This window comes from Vulpes vulpes, chromosome 9 (assembly GCF_048418805.1).
Source record: "Vulpes vulpes isolate BD-2025 chromosome 9, VulVul3, whole genome shotgun sequence".
Lineage (NCBI taxonomy): Eukaryota > Metazoa > Chordata > Mammalia > Carnivora > Canidae > Vulpes > Vulpes vulpes.
The window spans coordinates 94,944,965-94,968,136 of record NC_132788.1 but is presented as its reverse complement, the minus strand read 5'-3'; the positions used below and the strand labels follow the sequence as shown (position 1 = coordinate 94,968,136).

The window sequence follows — 23,172 nt, the reverse complement described above, 5'->3', positions numbered from 1 at the left end:
TTTCAGGGGTTAAGGCCAGCCTGGTGCCTCAGGGCTCTTCTCACCAAGACTGGGGTCTAATAGAGAGAGGCTGGGGCAGGCTGGTGCTGGGGTCACCAGAAAGGGGAGGCTCAGCTCTGCAAGTCTTTTTAGAGGACCACCAACCCTACCCTCAAGTGGGGTGCCCTACATTCCCTAACCTTCCCTCCCCCTCTTCCTGGGTCCCCAGCCAAGCCTGTGGCAAGGAAAACCCACTTTCTAGGATGAAAGGTACATGGTTTGCCCAGAACATCTTCAGAACAGAGGGATACCTTGCGAGCCAGGTGTTTGAAGTCTTCTGTTGTGGTGATTCTTCCCACCTTGCAGTCAGGTTTCCGGTAAGGGTTCAGGCACTGGACGATGAACTGGGACATCTGTAGGCGGGAGAAAGAGCACACACCACTCAGAAGTCCGGAGAGGGCAAAGGATTGCACTGAGGAAATAACGAGATAGCCAATCCTTCCCTTTTTGCCACTCAGGTTGGCTGGTTTGGATAAAAGAACGCTACTAGGCCAGTGGGATAGGAGAGATAAGGATCTTAGGTCAGCTCCGAGGGGGGGGGGGGGAGCTGTCTTGGGTAGACAAGCAAGCCTGACTTAGAGCAGAAGAGGAGACCCACCAGCAAGACTTCACTGCTGAGTCTCATGGCAGCCCATGTGTTCAGCTAACAAATCTCATGTTCTTGGCATGAAGAGCCTGTAGCCTTGGAGGCAGAGTAGAGAGAACATTCCAGTGCTACCAGGAGGCTCAGCAACCCCAGAAACACAGGCATTTTGTTATGGAAGATCACTTAGATTCTGTGTCACACTCCACTGGATCCACCCCACAGCAACGTGAAGCACATGCAGGCATGGTATGCTAGCTGGTGGGAGAAGCCCCAGGGCAGGACACTTTCTGATACACAACTTCCAGTGTCCTCCTAAACTGTCTCTGTAGTGCCTGTTCTACCAGTGGCTTTCAAGAGAGACTCCCCTGGCATGGAACCTCTGAAAGTATCTGTGGTGCTAAGGTCCAGGGTACAAAGGAAGCAAAGAGGTCAACAATCGCCATTTTGTCAAAAGACATTGAACAGAGTCTAGCGATCCCTGAAACTCCAGGCAGCTCCCGACATTCAAAGGTCAAGTATCACAGGCAGGCACTCAAACAGCTGCTGGTTGGCTGAGCTGAAATACCAGTAATTTCAGAAGGGGAGAGCAAGAAACTAAGTTTCTTGATTTAAAGCTAAAGCCCTGGAAAGGGCATTTATTCAATTTTTCTATCTGGCCTTCATAGAGCCTCGTTTCAATCTGCTTCCCCAAATACCGTCAGGGGATTCCTTCTACCTAGCTTCAAGTCCTTATCATGGCACCTGATAACTGCCAGACACACAACACTGTTTGGCCTCATCTTCCAACACCCCTCACATACCTTGTGCTACGTACGGCCAATGGACTACTTACAATTGCCTAGGAGGGATGAGGATTTCTTTTGCTTCTGTACATTCTACTGCCTGAAGTTATACCCCTCCTGATCTACCTGGCCCATTCCTACCCCCAATTCAACAGCCCTGCCTGACACCTTGAACAGTGGCCTCCAGCCCTAAGATGGCATATTCCACATACAGCTGCCATTACTCATTTACAGGTCTGTTTCTTCCAACAGTTGGTGAATCAAGACCGGAGTTTAGAATCTAGATGCCCTGAGGCAGACAAGGTCAGTGTCCTGACAGCTGGAAACACACTTCCAGCATCATGAAGAGGAGCTACTTTCTCCAATCCCGTGAGGATGAGGCTGCCACTGAATAAGACATCACCAAAACAGAACACCAGACTTTGAGCTAGGGGGCCTGAGTTCAGGCCTTCTGTCTAGAACTTCTGAACCTTAAGAGCACCTCCACCTACATAAGAAGAATGACAGTTCTGTCTTGCCTACCTCAAGAGCAGTTACAGGAATGAAGTGATAATGGATATGAAAGTGCTTATTACCCACCTGTAAAGGACCATTCCAATGGGCCCTCCTCACATGACAACTATACAGTCATAGCACAGAAGCAAAGGAACACCCAAAGGCAGGGCAGCCTACCACTTAGGACAAGAAAAGAAAGGGCTTAGGCTTGAGCCTGCAGAGCTTAGGGCCCATACCCACCAAACCTTACCTCTTTTCTGAATACTTCTTTGCTTTTCTTAGCCAGTTCACTGGAGGTGTCTGCTTCTGCTGTCTTAGGCTTTTTTGAGGTCTAGAAATGCAAAAGAAAACAAACAGTGCTGGCATGAGAGGTCAGGTCAGTGATGCCCTGCTCTTCCAAAACCTTCCTTTCTTTCCCCCAGATGGGACACCTGACTCCTAATACTTTAGGATCCATTAGGATTAGAGTAAGCCAATCCTAAGTGGGCATGGCTTAGATTCAGCTGGCTGCTGTTACCAGTCTCACCTCATGTTTCAATCCTGTCACCTCCTTCCTGTAAACCAAGTTCTCTGCTTAAGTTAAAGTTACATCCTTGATGTACTAAACATTTCCAGTTGTTTCAGAGTCACCTTCTCTGCAGAGGAACACGCTGTGTGATGGACCACTGAGGTCCCTGTTCGGAGCTTCAGTACCCACACTGCCAAGTGAGGCCTGGACTCAGTGAGCTCCACCTCTCCTGACTCCTGACATTCTAGGATTCCAAGACAAAGGCGAAATGCTCTGTTCTCTAGACCTTTCACCACAAAACTGGAAGGTCAGACCACACCACAGTCCTTATCCAGGCCCCTCTACTCCCCTTGTGAACTCATCATCTTTTCTCTAAAGGCAGAACTGTCTGGACTGTACAAAACTGTCTCAATATACAGGAGAGGCTCCTTGGAGGTTGGTATCTCCAGCTCAGGAATGTAAAGACTAAAGACATGTCGCAGTATAGGGGGAAGGAGACGAGGGTCATCCAAGTAGTGAGCAGAAGAATAGATGCTAAGACACAGAAGATATTCTGTCCCAAGCTGGTAAGATGATGACAAACCTAAAAATACTCCCTTCCAGCTGTGCTAGAGGGGAAGCTGCTAAGTTCCCCCTAGCCAGACACTGCCGAGAGGTAAGGGGCTTGCAGCCCTGGCATTCAGAGCACCTGCCCAAGGCCATTTCCCCAGACCTTTGTCCACCCCCAACCATCAAGCCCCTCAGGAGTAAACCTGCTTTTCCACAGAAAAGATTTATAAGCATTCTCTTCTGAAAGAGTTCAGACGGACGTAGAAACTGCAGTTGTTATTACAGATACTTCATATTTTTGCTAGCCGCTGAGAGCAGAGAATTTTTCTGTTCCCAACCCATCCCCCCAGTGCTGATTCCTCCATTTCCATAAACAGTCTGAAGGCGCTGGTGATGAAGGAGCTGTTCAACTCCCTTTGCTCTGGACTGGCTCCAAAGAAAGGTGGCACTCCCTTGGCTTTGGGCTGCTACAAATCTGCTTTCTCTGATTTGTTATAAAAGCTTTACATATTTTCCATTTTTCTACTTTCTGCTGCTGTGGGAGCAGGAGAGGGAGGGCAGAATAGAAAGAATATACAGAGTCAACCTGTTCTCAGGAAACAAGACCAAAAAGCACACTGAAACTCAATTTTCTGATGTTTTGCTTTGGGATCTTGCGGTTATTTTTCCAGCAGTAGAGTGTGTGGCTATGCTTCACAACAAGACCTCAGGCAGCAAGGGACCAAAGACGGTCTGAATAAGCCAGGGAGACTGCAACACACCCTCAGCTGTTCTCTCAGAGAACTCAGAAATGAGCAGCAACAGCAACAGCTACAGCTACAAAAAGCCCCGTGAGGTATGGCAACCATCTCAAGGCTCCTGATCCTGCAGAAGAGGCCAGGCTCTCAGTGAGGGCACTGTGTAAAGAGGAATGTTCTGCTTCCCTCTGAATGGGGTATGTGTTCAGAAAGCTAAATAAATCTAGTGCATATTTAATTGCTTTCTAATTTAATCTCTGACTTGGTGAGGTTGGTAGGGCTTTAAAAACACAGTTACAGAGCACAGTCCACTGAGCTCTGTCTAGCAGCTTTCATGGTCCTTTTGAGTGCTGAGCAATTGGGATTGAGAAAGGAAATGTTAAAATGAAGGGTGCCTAGACTTGCATCATGGAAATCATAAACCAAAATGAAGCACTCTAGAGAGTACTAAAATTCATGTACCTCTCTTGGTCTGTGGTCCACAAATGGCATAACAAATGATTTCAGAAACTGGTTAACGCTTACTCAGGTCCAATGCCAAACAATACCTGGAGCCGGAGTCAGAGCTGAGGACAGCACTTGATGGACACGGATATGAAAAACTTCCCTGATTCCAGAAAACTCCCATTTAAAATGTTAGCATCTCTACAATAGGTAAGGTGTTAAAACCAGGGTTAACCTTCTCAAATGCTGACTGCCAATTAAAAATCCTTTAGCACCACAAAAGATCATTAGCCTGGACCAATGGTCCTGAAAAATTAAGCTATTTCATGGGGTAGAGAATATCTACCTGTCCTGCAAGTGGTCTCACTGAGACCACTAGGAACCATCAGAGAGGTGGAAAGCACTCTGCTAGGTGAGAAAGCAATGTTTTCCTAGGGCCTCAGCAATCATCAGGTTGCCTTTTCCTGGGGCAGCATCAGCCAATGGAGGATTCTGGCGGGAACCTATGTAAACAGTGGCCGATGAGAGCACACAATGAAATGTGGGGAGAGGACTTAGTATATAGCCAGAGCTTACTGCCTTTAGCAGATCATCCTGCTGTCAGCCTTCATTTGGGGCATGTCTGGATTCCAGGGAGTCTGGTTAGAATATGATCAGATATAAATATAATAGAGAAGGCCTCAGTACCTTCACATTATCCAAGGTGAGGTTTCAAGTTTTTTTGGCTTAGCAAAGGAATGACTTTAAGCTTATTGGATGGCTCTGGTAACCACACACTGGGTGTGTAACAAAACACATGCAAACTCAATCCTTTATTATATAGGCAGAAATAACCAAAGCACAAAGCCCATGTGCCCTGGGACTCAGGATCAGAAGCTGGCTGAAAGGAGTCCTGACAAAGAGAGCAGGATATACCAGCCTAATGCTTCTCCCTGAATTTAATTAAATACCCTTTGGAACTGGAGATGTAAAATATTATTCAAGGAGGAACTTTATCTTTCAGGGCAGCATGAATCCAGAAGCAGAATTTGAGCTTATCAGAAACTACACAATTCAACCTAAATTCTGCAATGCACAAGACTGTATACATCAATTAAAAGGTTAAATGAGAAGGAGCCTTGAAAATAAAAGCTCAGTATATTGTGTTTTGGAGTTGTGACCCTTTGGTAGCAGAAAAAGCAAAAATATTTCAGTGTTTGGGTTCTAAATAAGGCACCACACTTTATTCTGTCAAGAAAAAAAAAAGGTGGAGATTGGGGAAGGAAGGACTGGACAGGAACAAAAAGATCTCATGGCGATTTCTAGAAATAGTGTTTCAAAAGCCTGACTAGATTACACACAGGCTCTATCTATTTCCCAGGGCTGATAAACCCGGAACTGAGGTCCTAAAGATACTGCTAAGAACCAGAAGGCCTCCTCCTCTTCCCATCTGGCCTAGAGTGTAGTGCAGCCCTGGAAGTTTCTCTCTGGTCCCCCCTCTATCCATCAGGCCATGCTTACTGGGCAACTTCACCATCTGCTCTGCAGAGATCTGGGCTCTGGTTTCTGACAATACTCTCTCAAATCTGATTTCCTGGTTCTCTCCTCCATTGCTGGGAAGTGATTTCATATGGAATCCTTTTGCAAATTACCCCAATGCCAAAGATGAGACCATCAATTGAAAAGACTCTTGGCCTCGGATCCCATCCTCCTCCAATTCCCTCAATACAACAAACACTTTACAACCACTATTTTAACACAACATAGTTACACTTAGGACATCTACTACACTTGTGTCTGAATGTTAATTAAAAGCCAAAAACCAGTAGTAAAAACTGCTGCCTTTCGATCACGTAAGCAGTCAGGAATGATTCACGTCTGGGATCCTCAAAGGGAAGGCTTGACTTTACACTCACCACATGACGGATGATGGAAGAGAGCACAAGATGACCAAGAGGAGGGAACAACACTGGAGGAAAACAGAGAAGGAGGGCTCTCACAGATGCTTAGTCTCAGCATCAAAAACTTTCAAAACCACCCATCCAGCACCACATAGCACCTTCAAAGAATTCTCTGCCCATTACACACCTTCCCCGTGCAGGTACCATATCCCCCTAATGTTTCGAATAAAAAACCCACCAATTTAATGATGGCTCAAATCTAGATTTAACTGCCTACCAGTCATTCCTACCCTGAATCCTGTAAAGGAGCTCAAATTCCACACTGAATATATTTCCAAACCTCCTCCTGATCTTTCCTTCAACCCCTAGACTGAATAATGGGATCTTATCTCCCCCCAAACTACAAATGAGGATGGTGGGTCATCCCTGCCTCTTCCACACATACTTGTTTGTGAAGCCCTGATGATGATGCCTCTCAAATGTCTTTGCAGGAGTCCCTAACATCTCCACTCTTAGTTTCTCACTTTGCCTAAACTGTTATAATACTCTCCAACCTCATCTCCCTGCTACCAATCTCATTTTTTTCACATAACCCTGTTTTGCTTAAGGCAAACACATCTGATTCCTTTACTTTAAAAGCACTCACTGATTCCCAAGTACCTTTCATACAATAATCACATTAGTAGGACACCAAGATCTTAGACAATTTAAATATGACCTACATTTCCATATTTTTGTCTTGTTCACTACCCCATATGCACCAAACTCTCACTGTACCAAATTATATTATTTCCTATATACATTCTGTCTTATCCTGACTTTACACCTTTGCCAAAACTGTTTTATCTACCTAGAATGTTCTTTCCTGCCCACCTTGGCTATAGGTAAAATCATGTCTTCTGTGACATAGCACATCTTCTCAGACCATTAATCACTGTGCTCCCATAGCATTTTGTACATACTTCTAATATAGCAATTATCCCACTGGGTTCTTGATTTATAGATGGGGCTCACTCTTTCTTTCTTTCTCTCTCCCTCTCTTTCCTTTTTCAGAGAGAGAGAATCTTAAACAGGCTCCTCACCCAGCATAAAGTCTGACTCGGGGCTCCATCTTACAACCCTAAGATCATGACCTGAGCTGAAATCAAGAGTTGGACGCTTAACCAAGTCACCTAGGAGCCCTGATGTGGCTCTTTACTTAGAATGAACTTCATGAAGACTGTATTCAGTTTTATTTCTTTTTCTATCCCTAATACCTCATACAAGGCCTATAAATCAATGGTACAATCTGTACCCCCAAGGGGATTAAAACTTACATGAAAGCCTAAAGATGAAAAACAGCTGGACAGAAGGAATAAAAACATACTCCTCAGCATCCTTCTCCTGCCTTTTGAGATGCTAATGAGATGAGTACAGTCATAAAAACCGATTAGGAAGGCTGGACCCAAGTAAGTCCCTCACTATCCAAGTAAGAGTAGATATGGATATTAGAGACTATGTTCTGGAAAGGGATCCAAAGACTGACATCTCAAGCCTTTGACTTGTGCTTCAGGGCAAGTTTGGCTGGAAAATCAAAACTCATTTGTTCTTTCATTGGTTATATCCAGATCAAAGGGTTAATAACAGAATAGATGCCTTTTGTTTGGATTTTCTTTTTTTTTTTTTAAATTTATTTATGATAGTCACACAGAGAGAGAGAGAGAGGCAGAGACACAGGCAGAGGGAGAAGCAGGCTCCATGCACCGGGAGCCCGATGTGGGACTCGATCCTGGGTCTCCAGGATCGCGCCCTGGGCCAAAGGCAGGCGCCAAACCGCTGCGCCACCCAGGGATCCCTTGTTTGGATTTTCTCATAGAAATATAAGAAAAGGTAAAGCTGACAATCAGAGATAAAAGGCTAAGAAGCTAAATACAGAGTGAATGTCCAGAGTTTTTTGCTGGAAGCATATGACACTTAGCGGCCTTTCCCCTTGAATACCTGTTTCTACAAAAACTCCTACAGAACCTTCATACACTGCTGGAGTAGAAATGTACGATGATACAGCTACTTTTTTTTTTTTAGTATTTTATTTATTTATTTGAGAGAGAGTGAACAAGTGAGAGAGAGCACAAGTAGGGTGAGGAGGAGCAGAGGGAGAAGAACAAGCAGACTCCCCACTGAGCAGGGAGCCCGGCACAATCCCAGGACCCTGAGATCATGACCCAAGCCAAAGGCAGATGCTTAACTGACTAAGCCACCCAGGCACCCCTCATATAGCTACTTTAGAAAATCATTTGGCAGTTTCTTAAAAGTCAAACATAAATTAGTCCCATCATCCAGCAATTCATTCCTAAATATTCACCCAAGAGAACTGAAAACGCATGTCCAAAGACTCACAACACAAATGTCCATATACCCTTATACATAACAGCCAATGAGTGGAAACAACCCAAATGTCCATTAACTGGTGCTGGTAAATGGAGAAACAAAATATGGTTACATTTATTCAAGGGAGTATTATTCGGCCATAAAAATGAAATTTGAATATATGCTATAACAAGGATTATAGGGTATCCCTGGGTGGCTCAGCAGTTTGGTGCCTGCCTTTGGCCCAGGGCATGATCCTGGAGACCCGGGATCGAGTCCCACATCGGGCTCCCTGCAAGGAGCCTGCTTCTCCCTCTGCCTCTCTCTCTGGTGTCTGTCTCTCATGAATAAATAAATATTTTTTAAAAAGCCATTAAATTGTAAACATAAAAGAACTACAAATTTTATGGTAGGTATGTTATACTCAATAAAGTTCTTTTGTTTTTTCTTTTCTTTTTTATTTTTTTTAAAGATTTTATTTATTTATTCATGAAAGACAACCGAGAGAGGCAGAGACATAAGCAAAGGGAGAAGCAAGCTCCCTGAGGGGAGCCTGATGCAGGACTCGATCCCAGGACCCTGGGATCACGAGCTGAGCCAAAGGCAGACGCTCAACCACTGAGCCACCCAGGCACCCCTGTTCTGTTTTTTTCAAAGCCCTTTCATAGACTTGTGCTTTTTGCCATGACAAGTTAACTGTTAACAAGCTATCTCTCTCACTGTAAACAACCAAAACACTAGACAAAATACATGAAACAACAGTTGCCATAGGACATTAAGCAGCACTGGATTACAATCCCAGAAATGGGGGGTGGGGGGGTGGGGGGGGTGGGGGGGGGAGGTGGTATGCCCTGAGTATCCTGGCTCTCTTTGTGTGCCAAAACCCAGAGTAGGGAGGAAAACCTAAGTAGAACATAGCATGCTGGTATCAGTGAGCTAAAGAGATAAGACTGGAGTTCAAAGTGTCTGAGATGAGCTATAAACTAACAATTTCCAGAGCTCACAGAAGGCTGGGAAACATTCAAGTTTCTACCAGTTGGAGTAAAGAGACCTTGGTATTAACCCAAGGCATTCAGTGGAAATCCCAGGAAGACTAGGTAGTAGTAGTTGTTCCAAGAGAAAAGACTACTCTGGAACCAACCTAACAAAGATTAAGAAGAAATTTCTAAAGAATCAAACATCCATAGATTAACTGGCTGCCAGAACAAAACTTATCAGTCTTTAATGGAAAATAAAACTCTGAAACTCAGTGACATAACAATCACAATGTCCAATGTTCAAATGACAATTAATGGATGCACATGAAGCAGGAAAATTTTAATCTGATAACCACAAGAAAAATTAATCACTAGAAACATGACCAGAAATGAAAGTGAAGCTGCACATTATAAACATTCAAAGATATAAAGGAATACATAAATAGCAAAGAAATCAGTAGTATTAAAAATAGCCAACTGAAACTTTAGAGCTGAAAAAATGTAACTGACATAAAATAATCTATTTCCATATTTAATGAAAAATACTAATCCATAGATCCAAAAAGCTCAAAAAACCACAGAAGTTGAACACAAGAGAACATCAAGGTATATCACAAACAAATTCTTCAAAACCAGTTATGAGGAGAAGATTAAGATTTCTCTCCATGCAGACAGAAAGGAAGAAAGACATATTTAGGGGAACAAAGATAAGTATAGTCTTATTAGAAATAATTTTAAGTAAGGAAAAAATGGAATAACACCCTTTAAAGTGGTGAAAGGGGGAAATAAAATATCAATTTAGAATTCTCTATCCAGTGAAAATATCCCTCAAAAATAAAGTTAGGTGGCTCAGCAGTTTAGTGCCACCTTCAGCCCGGGCCTGATACTGGGGTCCTGGGATTGAGTCCCGCATCGGGCTCCCTGCATGGAGCCTGCTTCTCACTCTGCCTATGTCTGTGTGTCTCCCTCTCTCCCTCTCTTTCTCTCTCTCATGAATAAATAAATAAAATCTTTAAAAAAAATAAAAAATAAAAAAAATAAAGTTAGGAGTCTGGCAGTTTCTTGCAAAACAAAACATACTCTGAGTGGAAAATTTATGCCCGTAAAGAACTTGCACAAACTTGGAAGCAACCAGGATGTCCTTTAGTAGCTAGAGGACAAATATATAAACTGTGATTGATCCAAACATTGGAATATTATTCAGTGCTAAAAAGAAATGAGCTAGCAAGTCACGAAAAGGTATGAAGGTACCTTAAATGCAGAATGCTAAGTGAACGACGTCAATCTGAAAAGGACAAATACTACATGAATCCAACTACACGACATTTTGTAAAAAGCAAAACTACAGAGACAGTAAAAAGATCAGTGGTTGTCAGGGATAGGGATGAGGGAGGTAGAAAAGAAGGGAGGGACAAACGGGGAGCACAGAGGATATTTATGGCAGTGAAACTACTCTGTCTGATGCTATAATGGTGGCTACATACCATTACACATTTGTTAAACCCAAAGAGTATACAACATTAAGAATCCTAATGCAAACTATAGACTTGAGTAATAATGATAAGTCAGTGTAGGTTCACTGGACTGCTCTGGCAGGTTGTTGACAGTGGGGGTAAGCTATGCATGTGTGGTGACAGAGGGGCATATGGAAACTCTGCACTTTCTGCTCAATTTTGACATGAACCTAAAATTGCTTTTAAAAATAGTCTAGTAAAAAAAAAGAAAAGAGGAAAAAGACAAGGAACTTTTTTTCAGACAAACAAAAATTGAGAGAATTCATCACCATTAGACCTAAATAACTAAAAATGTTCAGTCTAAATTCTTCAGTCTAAAGGAAAATGAATTCAGAAAAAAAGCTCAAATCTACATCAAAGAATAAAGAATACAAGAAATGGTAAATATGCTAGTAAATATAAGATTCTGCTCCCAAGTTTAAAAAAATTTCATTAACTTATAACAAACTGTTTAAAAAAAATAATACTGAATTCTGGGGTATGAAAGAATAAAAAAAAGTACGGCAGCACAATGGACAAGAGCGGACAAAATGTAAGTAGGTTCCTACTATTATCAATAAAATAGTATTTGATACAACAGAAGACTATAACAAGATAAATATTCATATTATAGCAAACTGTAGAGCAGTAGTTCTCAAACTTTTATGTCTCAATATTCCCTTTTGCTTTCCATATACTGAGGACCCCAGAGAGCTTTTGTTCATATGGGTTCTATCTATCCAAATTTACCATATTAGAAATTAAACAGGAAAAAAATATTAATTTATTTTAAAATTATTAACAAACTCATCATGTGAATATAATTTTTTTTGTGAAAAGATAACTTTCTTTTCCAAAACTGAAGAAATTAGTAAGAGTGGCATAGTTTTACATTTTGGAAATCTCTTTAATGTAAGGCTTAACAGAAGACAGCTGGATTCTTATTTCCTTCTTCATTCAATCATGCCATTGTATCCTTTGGAAAATTCCACAGTGTACTTGTGAATGGATGAGAGTGGCAAAAGCATATGATATTTTAGTATTACTATGAAAAAAGTTTTGACCTCATGGCTCCCTTGAAACAGTCTTAAAATCCCTAAGGTCCCCACACTACACTCGGATAACCACTCCTTAGGGCAACTACTAAAAACAAAGAGGAATGGCTAATAAGCCAATAGAAAAGCCAATGAAATACTTTAGGGAAAAATATAAATTAATCCAAAAGAAAGCAGGAAAATCCCCACAGAAGATAGATGAAAATGAGAAAATAGTAAGGGGATAGACCTTAAGCTCAATCTTATTGACACATTTACTAAATGTCCACAGATTAAACATACCAATTAAAAGGCAGAGACTGTCAGAGTCATGGGTAATGAAAAGGTATGTTATAAAACCATCCATAAAAGTCTGAATTGCTTTGCAGTGGTGCTTACAAATTCCTCTTGTTGTAGCTCCATTACGAACTTTAGGGTTGTGACAGAAGCCTTGAGACATAACACTGTAGAAATCAAGGAAGTCCTCAGCTACTTTCCTGACAGATTCATTCAATAAATATTTCATTCAGTACCTCTATGTCATAGATAGGCTGAATAAACCTCTTTCTTTTGTTCTTGATAAAGAACCTAAAACCAAAATCTGTACAAAACCGTAAATGTTTAACCTGTGAAAATGTCATATACAGTTACTTTTTCTCTGTGAGTAGATTTTGAAAATCTCTAAAGAACAGCTCTCCTACGTCACCAAAAGTGCCCTTCACCAAGTAATGCCAACGTTCCTAAAGTCAGGCAGTTCACCCCATCACTGCCAACAAGGGGTTTCCTGTGTGGAGGTGGCTGTTCTGCTGCAGGTGCTCATTAGCCTTCTCCCCAGCTTCCACCAGTCCACACCACTTGCATGGACTTAACAAGTACTCTCTTCTACCTTCTGTGATAACTGACCAAAACAATGCCAAAATCTTGCTTACTATTCACACTCAAAGATCATTAAAATCTTATTTCACAAGAGCTGAGGGTGACTCAGCTCCCAACTATCTAGAAACTAATCTATCTGTGAATCACTGACTGAAAATCAAGGACTGTTAACACAGGAGTCACTGTGATAACCCCATGACCAGGTAAGCTACTGGAGCATTGGGGTCTCAGATCATATCACTATCATCCCCTTACCCTCACCCACAGCACACGGTGCTTTATATAGGACTCCCAATAATTACTGAGCTGTTCTTCTTAAAAGAATTTCCAGATTTGATGCTTGCCATGTTTACACACAGAAGCAGAATCAAAGACTGTAATCTTTGACTCCCAAGTTATACAGGCCAACATGTCTCTTTTTATGTTTATGCTGGTTTGAGTTTCATTTTTGTTATTTACAGCTGAAAGAGCATTTGCAAATACAAGGATGTGATATTAAATATGCCACAAACAACAAAGTATTTTATGTGCAAGAATAAGGTAGAAAAAATTTAGACAAAAACAAATGGCCATAGAAAGTTTTGTTTTCCTCTCCTTCTGAATTATATAGCTAGAATGTTTCAAGCTGGTAACGGTGTCATTTTCATAAAATTGAACATTAGGTGTAAAACCTCCCCAAATTGATTTTTGTTTTCTGCTCAAGTAGAAATGATACAACTACTTTACAGTCAAATGCACTCAAGGAACTGAAGTTGTAAAAGCCCTATTTTGGTTTGATTCTGATTCCATGTGGGAGAGAAGACACCTCTAACCTATCACTATTTATTCACAGTAAGAACTACATTTGGCAGCCTTATTACTCTGTGCATTCTCATCATTATAATTTGAATTCCAAGATAGAGCTATGTATTATGGCAAAGAAGAAGAATGGAAAAACTTCTCCTATTTTCTCTGAAAGATGACATCTTTGAATCTCCATTAGAAGTCTCATTCTGTAACCCCTCTCAGGCAATTAAGAGGTTCCCTCTTTATAACTTCCCAACTCCTCATCTTTACACGTGCAACAACCCCTTCTCCCTACATAGAGGAGCATAGTGACATAGGAGAGTTATTTTTGAGTTAAGCACTGGATTTATATTTGCTTTTGCAGACCCCTGAATAGACTCCTTGTTGTCTGTTGCTTAACATTCCTGGAATAATTTAATGATATAATTGAAACAAATGTCAGGAGGCTAGCCTTTAAGAAATGCTAAAGAATGCTACACTATGTGGATTGGAGAAAATTCTAGTACTCTTATAAATATACATTATAGTCCTTTAGTCAAACACCTCTCTAGTATAAATGCAAATGTGCTTATTTTTGAACTTTCCTGTCCATCCTTCCACAACAAATGAAGCAGACCTTGAGGGACGTAATACATGCTCATGTATTAAACAGAAAGGTAACAATATATAGTTAAAATATCTTATTCTTTCAGAAACCTATTACCAGGCTTCAAAAAAAAGTATTAAAAATACAAATAAAATTCTTTGTGGCCTCTTACATTGGTGTTAAATTTAAGCTAGCTTTTTAAATAATGCTAAATGAGTGTGTAGTACAGTTATTTGAAAACAGAAAATCTTCCCACTCATCGCTGGCATTTTATGTATGTATGCATGTAATTTAAAAGCGGGCAGCAGGCAGCCCGGGTGGTTCAGGGGTTTAGCGCCACCTTCGGCCCAGGGTGTGATCCTAGAGACCTGGGATGGAGTGCCATGTTGGGCTCCCTGCATGGAGCCTGCTTCTCCCTCTGCCTGTGTCTCTGCCTCTCTCTCATGAATAGATATATAAAATCTTATAAATAAATAAATAAATAAATAAATACATAAATAAATACATAAATACATAAATAATAAATAAATAAATAAAAATTAAAAAATAAAAGCGGGCGGTGGGAGGCATGGGGAGAGTGAATCTTAAGTGGGTTCTATGCCCAGCCCTTACTCGGGCTCAATCTCACAACCCCAAGATCATGACCGGAGCTGAAATCAAGAGCCAGATGCTCAGCCAACTAAGCCACGCAGGTACCCCTATCGCTGACATTTCAGAAGAGCACCAAGGAACACTCTTCCATTAGACAGGGGAAATCCCACCATCTTCGTCATTCCCAAGTGGAATTTCATCTTGGGGTAATCTCATTATCTCACTACACAATGAAAACAAAAATTGTAATTTTTAGTTGGTTCTTTAAACCCCTAAGTAGAGACCCTGTGAGAAAACACTTCTCTGTAGCCACAGAAAACTTTTTTTTTTTTCCTTCTGAAGTTCCTTAATCATAGTCAAGTTATATCCACCATACTCTGACCAACTTCCTGGCTGAGGTTTAGCCCTTCAAATTTCACATATGCTTTCACAACGTAAGCAGGCAGTAAGAGCTTCATGTTCAGAATTCATGAAAAGGATATATGCATCCCTACACAGTCTACCTGTGGACTATTCTCTACCAACTTTTAAATCTGATCAAATTAACAGTGTGTTTACTTTGCCTTCCATTAAGAACAACTAGTATTAATTCTAGTCCTAATTTTGAACTGATACTCCAGTATTGTTTAGATTATAAATTAGGGGCAGCCCGGGTGGCTCAGCAGTTTACTGCTGCCTTCAGCCCAGGGCCTGATCCCAAACACCCGGGATCGAGTCCCACGTCAGGCTCCCTGCGTGGAGCCTGCTTCCCCCTCTGCCTATCTCTGTCTCATTCTCTCTCTCTCTCTCTCTCTCTCTCTCTCTCTGTGTCTCATGAATAAATAAATAAAATTAATTTTAAAAAATAAAAAATAAAAAAATAGATTATAAATTAGAATAGTTTTCCACTACAACCTAATGATACACCCACATATTTTTCTACTGTTGTCACTGTGAATATCATGTGAATTTAGGGCATTGTAGCTTTTCTGGAATTCAGTGTATGTATTTAGTGTAACTAATCTAGGGCAGGAGTTGAGAACCCACAGCCTTGACTAGAACATGTTACTTACTTTCTCTGTATGTTATCAGATACAACCTGATAAATATACTCATCTAGAGTAATATGTATACTTCATTTTGAGTAATGTGAGCTTTCAAGATTATACTTCTCCTACAGTCAATCAAACAGTATTCTACAGACCAAAAGACTGAATCATGATTAATGGTTAATGTGAGATGGTAAGATCTCTTGATATGCTTGATAAACTTGGGTCTCAGAGCTTACCTATATTCCTGCACCAGAGATCTCTTCTCAAACCTTCTGTTTATTTTTCAAAAGATATAACCAACATAGATACAGAAGTCTGGGAAGAGGGAGTTACTGTGGTTTTTCGTGTGTTTGTAAGCTTCTGGATATTTTAAATGGCAGTTGCCTAACAATCCTGGGCACATTCTTACACTTAAGATTCAAGAAAATGTGACAATATCATAGCTACAGTGATGTGGTTAAGTAACTCAAATTATTCACTTGAAATTTAGCAAGCTCCATATGGATTTTAACTTAAGTGCATACTTTTTTGGCAAATGCCAAATATATGGTGAAAGAAGAAAAACGTTTCTCCCAAAGTGAATAAAACATGAAAAAAGGTATGTTGTTTCTACTTTAATTCTCTCACTCCAGTTCCTTCCTTTCTGCCCTCTTCCCTCTCCTTACCTCTGCAATGACTTAACTAGTAAAATGACTTTTCCTGTTTAAGAAAAAAAAAACAAAACTATTCAGATCTTAGGACACAGAAATATGGTCTTTTATTTCACTCAAGACACCTCACCCTAGGAGATAGCAAGTCCTATTACAAATAGCAACAAAAATGATTATAATTCAGTCACTGAGTATTTAATTTACTTGGATCTCTAATCCTAATTACTGTCTTGTCAGAGAGAGAGAATAGGCTTTTTGCCTTCTCTGTTCTAAAATAGTATCTCCATAGTAAAATGTTTCTGTCCCAACTCTTTTTAAGATTTTATTTATTTATTCATGAGAGATAGAGAGAGAGAGAGAGAGAGAGAGAGAGAGAGAGAGAGAGGGGCAAAGACATAGAGAGAGAAGCAGGCTTCATGCAGGGAGCCCGATGTGGGACTCGATCCTGAGACTCCAGGATCATGCCCTGGGCTGAAGGTAGACATTCAACCACTGAGCCACTCAGGCGTCCCTGTTCCAACTCTTTAAAAAAAAAAAAAAGTGTGTATGTGGGGTGGAACACTCCTGGTAAGGTTTTTTTGTTTTAGTTTTTTTAAGATTTTTATTTATTCATTCATGACAGAGAGAGAGAGAGAGAGAGAGGCAGAGACACAGGCAGAGGGAGAGGGAGAGAAGCAGCCTCCACAAAGGGAGCCCAATGCGGGACCCGATCCCGGGTCTCCAGCATCACACCCCAGGGCCGAGGATGGCGTCAAACCGCTGGGCCACCGGGGCTGCCCTCCTGGTAAAGTTTTAATGTAAATAGTTTACTTTTTTCCAGACCCATCAATCCCAAAATGTTCATGGCAGGACAATGAACCACACCATCTATGTAAGATATCATTAATGAGCTAAAATACATTTTAAAAGAAAACATAGAGCATCAAGAAGAATGGAGCAGATCTACAAGGAAAGATCTAAGATAGGTATTTTTAAGATTTTATTTTTAAGTAAGTTCTATGCCCAATGTGGAGCTTGAATTCACAATCCTAAGATCAAGAGTTGCATGCTCCACTGACTGAGCCAGCCAAGTGCCCAAAGAGCTGAGATACATTAAAGGAGGTTATAATGGAGAATAAATACCATGATTGTATGTGCTTAAAATGAAAAAACAAAAAAAACAAACAAAAAAACCCACAACATTTTGTGCATTTTCCAGAAAGGCCTCGAAGAATGTATGCCAAAGAAAGGTTTCACAGCCTTGGCACTACTGACATTTTGGGCCAGTTCTTTGTTGTGGGGGACTGTTCTGTGAACAGTAAGATATTTCATGACTTCCCTGGCCTCTACCTACTAGAAGCCCATAGCATCCCCTAAGTTGTTAACAACCAAAAATGTCTCAGATATTATCAAATATCCTCTGGGGAGCAAAATTGCTCCTGGTTGAGAACTCCTGCATTAGTTAACAGTATTTATCTCCACAGAGGGAAGATGACAGGAGAGCAGCTGAAAAGAAAGGGCTTTTATTTTTTGCTCCTACATACCATACTTCTGTATTGTTTGGATGTCTCAGCCCTCTCCAGCATTTATTACATGTGTTAATTCTCTAGACAATAAGATAAAGAGAATCACAAGACTACATGGCTACTGGCCCAGGAAAATGACAGAGCACAGAGTCCCAAATGATCAGGAAATACGTGTAAGCCACACTCACCTTCATGGGATTTTCATCATATGTTGGGGTTCCCAGGTCCATCTCAGCTTCATGCTCAAGGCTGGCATCATCTCCTGGGCTTTCCCAAGTAGGAGGATCCCACTGAGTCTGCCTAGAAGAAGGTTAAGAAGAGCCACACGTCATGGCCAGAAAACAGAGAACTCTGGCACAGGTATCTCTGCTCAGATACACATAAAACACAGCTTACATAATGAGACATAGGATAAGTCAGCTTCATAAAAAAATTCTTTTGCTATCTTTCCAGCAGCATGATTCTATCCCAAAGACATACATCATTTTGCCCACTGTACTTCTCTAGCCAATGAGGTGGCAATGTCTACTGGGTGTTGAAGAGAGCAATAAAACCAAACATCCTATTTCTCACCTGGTTCTTAATATTCTGGAAAGAGGATTCAGCAAAATCTAAAAGTACATGGAGTCAGTGCTTGCCTCTGCCTTGCCTCTGCCTCCCCTCTGCAGATGAACAGATCAATAGTGATTGTACCTAGCATGTACTTGGAGCAAAACAAAATAAATCACAACACACTCCTTATAATCCTTGGCCATGTGAGAAAAACTGTTCCTTGTTTTAGGAGCCTTCTTGTCTGCGGCTTTGCCCCTTTAATGACTGATAGCATGGAAAAGACTTCAGGTCAAAAACTTGTCCCCTTGGCTCAAAATATTCTCAACTGACTGCAAGAAGGGGTCTACCACGTTAACTCAAAGCATGTTTATAGTTGCTTTGAAAATACACAAGCATAGATTTTTTTTTTTTTTTAAAGCTAGATCTTTTTTAAGCTAGATAACAACTAGAAGAAAGTTCATGTTCAAGAGTCTGAAGTCAGCTGCCACAGGGAATGCTATAGGGAAAGTCACTTAAGATGTCAAAAGCCTCAGAGAACCAGCAGCCTATCTGTCAGGCCAGTCCTCCTGCGGTCTTCTGCTCTCCTACCACACCATCTTTAGCTGGCAACATCACAGGCACTTGATAAAGCATAAAGGAAAATATGGGACTATATGAAATTCTTAAACATTACAAAGACATTTGCAATACTCTTGATAAAGAGATCTAACAATAATGGCAGAAAATGGGTAGATGTCCCAAACAAGCAATTCACAAAAGATGTAAGTGGCCAATAATTTAATGAAGACAGTTCACTTCAACCACAAAAGAATTAGAAATGAAAATAAAACTTTTCATCTATTAGACTTAAAAGATTAGAAGAAACTACATGAAGGCAATATTGTATGTATACTTTTTGTGGGAGTCTACATTGGTACAATTTTTTTTAACGGTAAGCTGACAATAATTATCAGTTTAAAATGTTGATCTCTTTTGACCAACAACTTCACCTCTAGAAATCTACTCAAGAAGGTAGGAAGATTAGTGTCTCTAAGAATGTCCAGGGTTGGAGTTATATATAAAACAGTGAAAATCCAATAATGAGGGTGGGGTTAAATAAAATTTTGTACAGCCATACAAGATAGCAGGAGTTGGCAGATTTTTTTTTCTATAAATGATCAGAGTTATGTATCTTTGACTTTGTCAGCCATATGGTTTCTGTCACAACTACTCTACTCTGCCACTTTGGTGTGAAAGCAGCCACAAACAACTTCTAAATAAACAGGGGTGGCTGTGTTCCCCAAAAAACTTTATTTACAAATACAAGAACCTATGGGCATAGTTTGCTAACCCCAGAAACAGTATAAGTATGAACTAAAAATATTGTAGTTCTATATTAACTGATAAAGTTCTATACATATTGGTAACAAGATTATAAAACATGTACCCCAACAACTCACGTAAGATTATACACCGATGAGTATACACATGCACACGCACGCAGACACAGAGAGAAAGCACATATACTCACATAAAGTCATCCATCTAAAAGATATATATATTTTTTAAATTCTAAGTAAAAGATAAATTGGGCTTCTTACATATAATAGGGGTCATCAAACCATGGCTCATAGACCAAATCTGGCCTACTGCCTATTTTGTAAATCAAGTTTTACTGGAAAAAGACATGACCATTCATTTATGTATGGTCTATGGATTGTTTGCACAACAGTGGCAGAATTTAGTAGCTGTAATAGAGACTGTTTGGCTGGCAAAGCCTAAAATATTTATTATATCTGGGCTTGTACAGAAGAGGTTTGTTCATGACCTCTGATACCTACACAATGTTAGATGGAAGTCATTATCTTTTTAAATTCTAGTTTTCTCCAAAGAGTCTTACAGATTAAAAATACACCAAAATATATCTATCTAAAAAGGACTAAAATCTAAGGTATGACATAACATTTAAGATGTGATTCTGGAAATCTTAGCAGCCCTCAAGCACAGTGAACAACAGCCAGTGACACCAAGCCAATATTCAGAAATCTCCCCTTATGATGGCAGCTTCTTTGACCAACTGAAAGCTGACTTGGGACGCCCACACACCCCTTCTTACCTTGTGATCACATGGTAGTAATAAATCTTCCCTTCTGGATCTCGGGCTGTCTTCCAGTTGGGAGGTAAGACAATGGTTTTTGGTTTGGGAGGAGAAGGGGGTGGCAGATCCAGAAGATTATTTGTCACTACCATTTCAGGCTAAAAAGAAACACACAAATTCTTGTTCAGTGACTTCTAATCTAGCTGAAGAGGACAAAGTAGCCTACTTAAGCAATATGTAAAAACATACATCCACCTCTTCTTTAAAAAAAAAAAAAAAAAAAAAAAAAAAAGATAAAGCAAATGTCCAATCTGGGAAATGATCAGAGGTGGCATATATGAAGAGCTATAGGGGACCTATCAGAAAATTGACAGTTGGCTCCATGTTCACCATCCAAGAGATCACACTGAAAAATATTCAGCAGCTCACTACCTAGTGCAGTATCTTTCAACCTTAATAAAACCAAAGCTAGGGGCACCTTGGTGGCTCAGTGGTTGCTTTGTCAGCTTGTGATCCTGGAATCCTGGGATTGAGCCCCACATCAGGATCCCCGCAGGGAGCCTCCTTCTCCCTCTGCCTATACCTATAAATAAATAAAATCTTAAAAAACAACAACAAGAAAACAAAGCTAAATGGCATATACCAACTACAGGATACTGATTAGCTGAATTAGCTTTAGATTTTTTTTTTAAGAAAAAAATCTGAAAAGCAAGTATGACAGAATATTAACATTTATTCATTATCTATTTTTCTGTATGTTTGAAACTTGATATTTATATTTTTTAAATTTAACGTCACATTTCAAAAAGCTTAAAAACTTTACAATCACTGTTAGGGACTGAATTGTTTCCCCCAAATTCATATGTTGGAGCCCTAACTCCCAATGTGACCATTTGAAGAGAGCATCTTTAAAGAGGGAATTAAAGTTAAATGAGGTCATAACCCAACAGGACTGATACCCTCATAAGAGGAAGAGACATTAAGGAACGGGGGCAGAGAAAAAGCCATGTTCTTCACAGTGAGAAGGAAGTCATTTGCAAGGCCAAGGAGAGGCCTCAGGAGACACAAAGTCTGCCAACACCTTGATCTTACAGACTTTCAGTCTCTAGAATGGTGAGAAAATAAATTGTTATGTAAGCTACTGGGTTTGTGGTATTTTGTAATAGTAGCTCTAGCAGACTATTAATTGATTGCTATAAGAATATATGCCCTTAACTGTTCATTCTATGTAAGCCAGTTAACATAGAATAATTTTTCAGCTTTACTAAATTTTGCTTGGGCAGTCAAAGAGGAACCCAAGATCCTAGGCTCAGATAAAATGTGACCACTTTCAAGCAAACACAGGCCTTTGAGCATCACTGCTTTGTGTATACCACTAATCCCTGTTTCATGTAGCTGCTTTTGGTGTCCTGCTTCAGTTCCACTTCATTCCTGTAGTCCTCTAGCCTAAAAAGTGACCTCTTTTCCCTAAGCCTCTGTGTTACTTTAGAATACTTCAAACCATTCAGAACTTACTAGATTACTAATCCTTCCCATACTTGGGAATGATTCTTTCCGTACCTGCATCTTTTGTGACACTAATCTCTACTCTTAGTATTATTCACTGTGATTCTCAACTCTCTTAGTGGAATGTCAGCTTCTAAGGATAGGAATGGAAGCTTAGGTTTGTACTGAGAATTCCTAGAAGGGCCTAACAGCAAGCCCTCAAATATCTGCTGAAAGTGTATAAGGTTTTAGCCCCCAACTGTTTCAGCGCTGTCTTTACACCGCATCTCCACTAACTGTCCTACCGGCCTAAAGCCGCCATCACCCAATGGATTGCTGCAGGAGCCTTCTCCAGAACTGTCAGAGTTCCAAAGTGCTAATGTGGAAGTTATTCTGCTCAGAAGCTCAGCTGCTTCCAATGCCAGCCTCCTATTTCCCACTTCATCAAGACTGCACCACATCCTTCTTCATATGTGCCAGAATACCAAGGTTTCTCACACTACACACTGTACATGTATAGTGAGTGATGTATGTCGTTCTATACCCCTAGTCCGTGACGTCTAGTGTAGGATCATGTTCTAGTGCTCCATAAGATAAAAACAGCTACTGAGAAAATTGTTACGTTAGAAATTCATAGCAAAGTATAAAAATACAAGATCAGTTAGTTGAAATTATAAATAAAAAGGATACCAGGTGCAAAATACCTATCAACACTGCTGTAAATTTCATAGAATTTTTTAAAAAATGGGTGAGTAATGCTTCCTCAGGGACATAAGCACTTGACTGAAACTGAGGACTACAAAAGTTAAAAAAACAAAGTGGAAAAAAAAAAAAAAGCCCAAAACCAAAAGTAACCTTCTAAAGATGAGATACACAGCCAATGAACATTTTAACTGAAATATTTCTTACTGGCTGTAAGGGCTGAGGCTGCCCTGGCGCGACTATTGTCGTCACGGCCGTGGCTGGCTGGACCACCACTCCTTGTGGATGAGCTGTGAAAATCTGTTGTCCCTGGATGTACTGGAGACTTGGCTGGGCATAACTCTAAAAGATAAAATGAAAAAAATCCACAATTTAGGTTTTCTAGCTCTAATATAACAGTAATTGACTTCAAAGTTGGCACGATCTTATTGGAATACACTAATTTTTGAAAACTTTCAATA

The 23,172-nt window shown here is 40.4% G+C and overlaps 1 protein-coding gene across 8 annotated transcripts in view; it reads right to left on the bottom strand.

The window, feature by feature from the left end:
* The window catches only part of SETD2 (SET domain containing 2, histone lysine methyltransferase), a 125,507-nt gene that overhangs the window by 876 nt on the left and 101,459 nt on the right, over positions 1 to 23,172 (bottom strand). For 5 of the 8 annotated variants that reach the window (XR_011994412.1, XR_011994414.1, XR_011994413.1 and 2 more), the window contains 5 exons: positions 22,919 to 23,053; positions 20,543 to 20,682; positions 18,084 to 18,195; positions 2,153 to 2,233; positions 291 to 392 (listed from right to left, as the gene is read on the bottom strand). Coding sequence is in view for 2 of the 8 variants with exons in the window: in XM_072721028.1 (XP_072577129.1) it covers positions 291 to 392; positions 2,153 to 2,233; positions 18,084 to 18,195; positions 20,543 to 20,682; positions 22,919 to 23,053 (570 nt within the window). In the remaining 6 variants the exon portion in view is untranslated. Of the gene's footprint in view, positions 1 to 290; positions 393 to 2,152; positions 2,234 to 6,035; positions 6,089 to 18,083; positions 18,196 to 20,542; positions 20,683 to 22,918; positions 23,054 to 23,172 lie in introns of all 8 variants that reach the window. The other 3 variants (XR_011994415.1, XR_011994416.1, XR_011994411.1) reach the window with 1 other exon arrangement.